At 54.9% G+C, this 727-nt stretch overlaps 1 protein-coding gene across 1 annotated transcript; it reads right to left on the bottom strand.

Annotated features, from left to right (window-relative positions):
* Nucleotides 1-22: 22 nt before the first annotated feature.
* Nucleotides 23-355, bottom strand: PHALS_07290 (lacZ; the record flags this gene model as incomplete). The annotated part of the gene is made up of 1 exon (XM_024720731.1): nt 23-355. One exon carries the CDS (start codon nt 353-355, stop codon nt 23-25), a length of 333 nt encoding a protein of 110 aa, XP_024585901.1.
* Between the last annotated feature and the right edge of the window lie 372 nt (nt 356-727).

Raw genomic sequence — 727 nt, 5'->3', positions numbered from 1 at the left:
GTTGGCGGGTGTCGGGGCTGGCTTAACTATGCGGCATCAGAGCAGATTTGTACTGAGAGTGCACCATATGCGGTGTGAAATACCGCACAGATGCGTAAGGAGAAAATACCGCATCAGGCGGCCATTCGCCATTCAGGCTGCGCAACTGTTGGGAAGGGCGATCGGTGCGGGCCTCTTCGCTATTACGCCAGCTGGCGAAAGGGGGATGTGCTGCAAGGCGATTAAGTTGGGTAACGCCAGGGTTTTCCCAGTCACGACGTTGTAAAACGACGGCCAGTGAAATTCGAGCTCGGGTACCCGGGGATCCTCTAGAGTCGACCTTGCAGGCATGCAAGCTTGGCGTAATCATGGTCATAGCTGTTTCCTGTGTGAAATTGTTATCCGCTCACAATTCCACACAACATACGAGCCGGAAGCATAAAGTGTAAAGCCTGGGGTGCCTAATGAGTGAGCTAACTCACATTAATTGCGTTGCGCTCACTGCCCGCTTTCCAGTCGGGAAACCTGTCGTGCCAGCTGCATTAATGAATCGGCCAACGCGCGGGGAGAGGCGGTTTGCGTATTGGGCGCTCTTCCGCTTCCTCGCTCACTGACTCGCTGCGCTCGGTCGTTCGGCTGCGGCGAGCGGTATCAGCTCACTCAAAGGCGGTAATACGGTTATCCACAGAATCAGGGGATAACGCAGGAAAGAACATGTGAGCAAAAGGCCAGCAAAAGGCCAGGAACC

Source organism: Plasmopara halstedii (genome assembly GCF_900000015.1).
Source record: "Plasmopara halstedii genome assembly, contig: Scaffold_3078, whole genome shotgun sequence".
Lineage (NCBI taxonomy): Eukaryota > Oomycota > Peronosporomycetes > Peronosporales > Peronosporaceae > Plasmopara > Plasmopara halstedii.
This window is presented reverse-complemented; position numbering and strand designations above follow the sequence as displayed.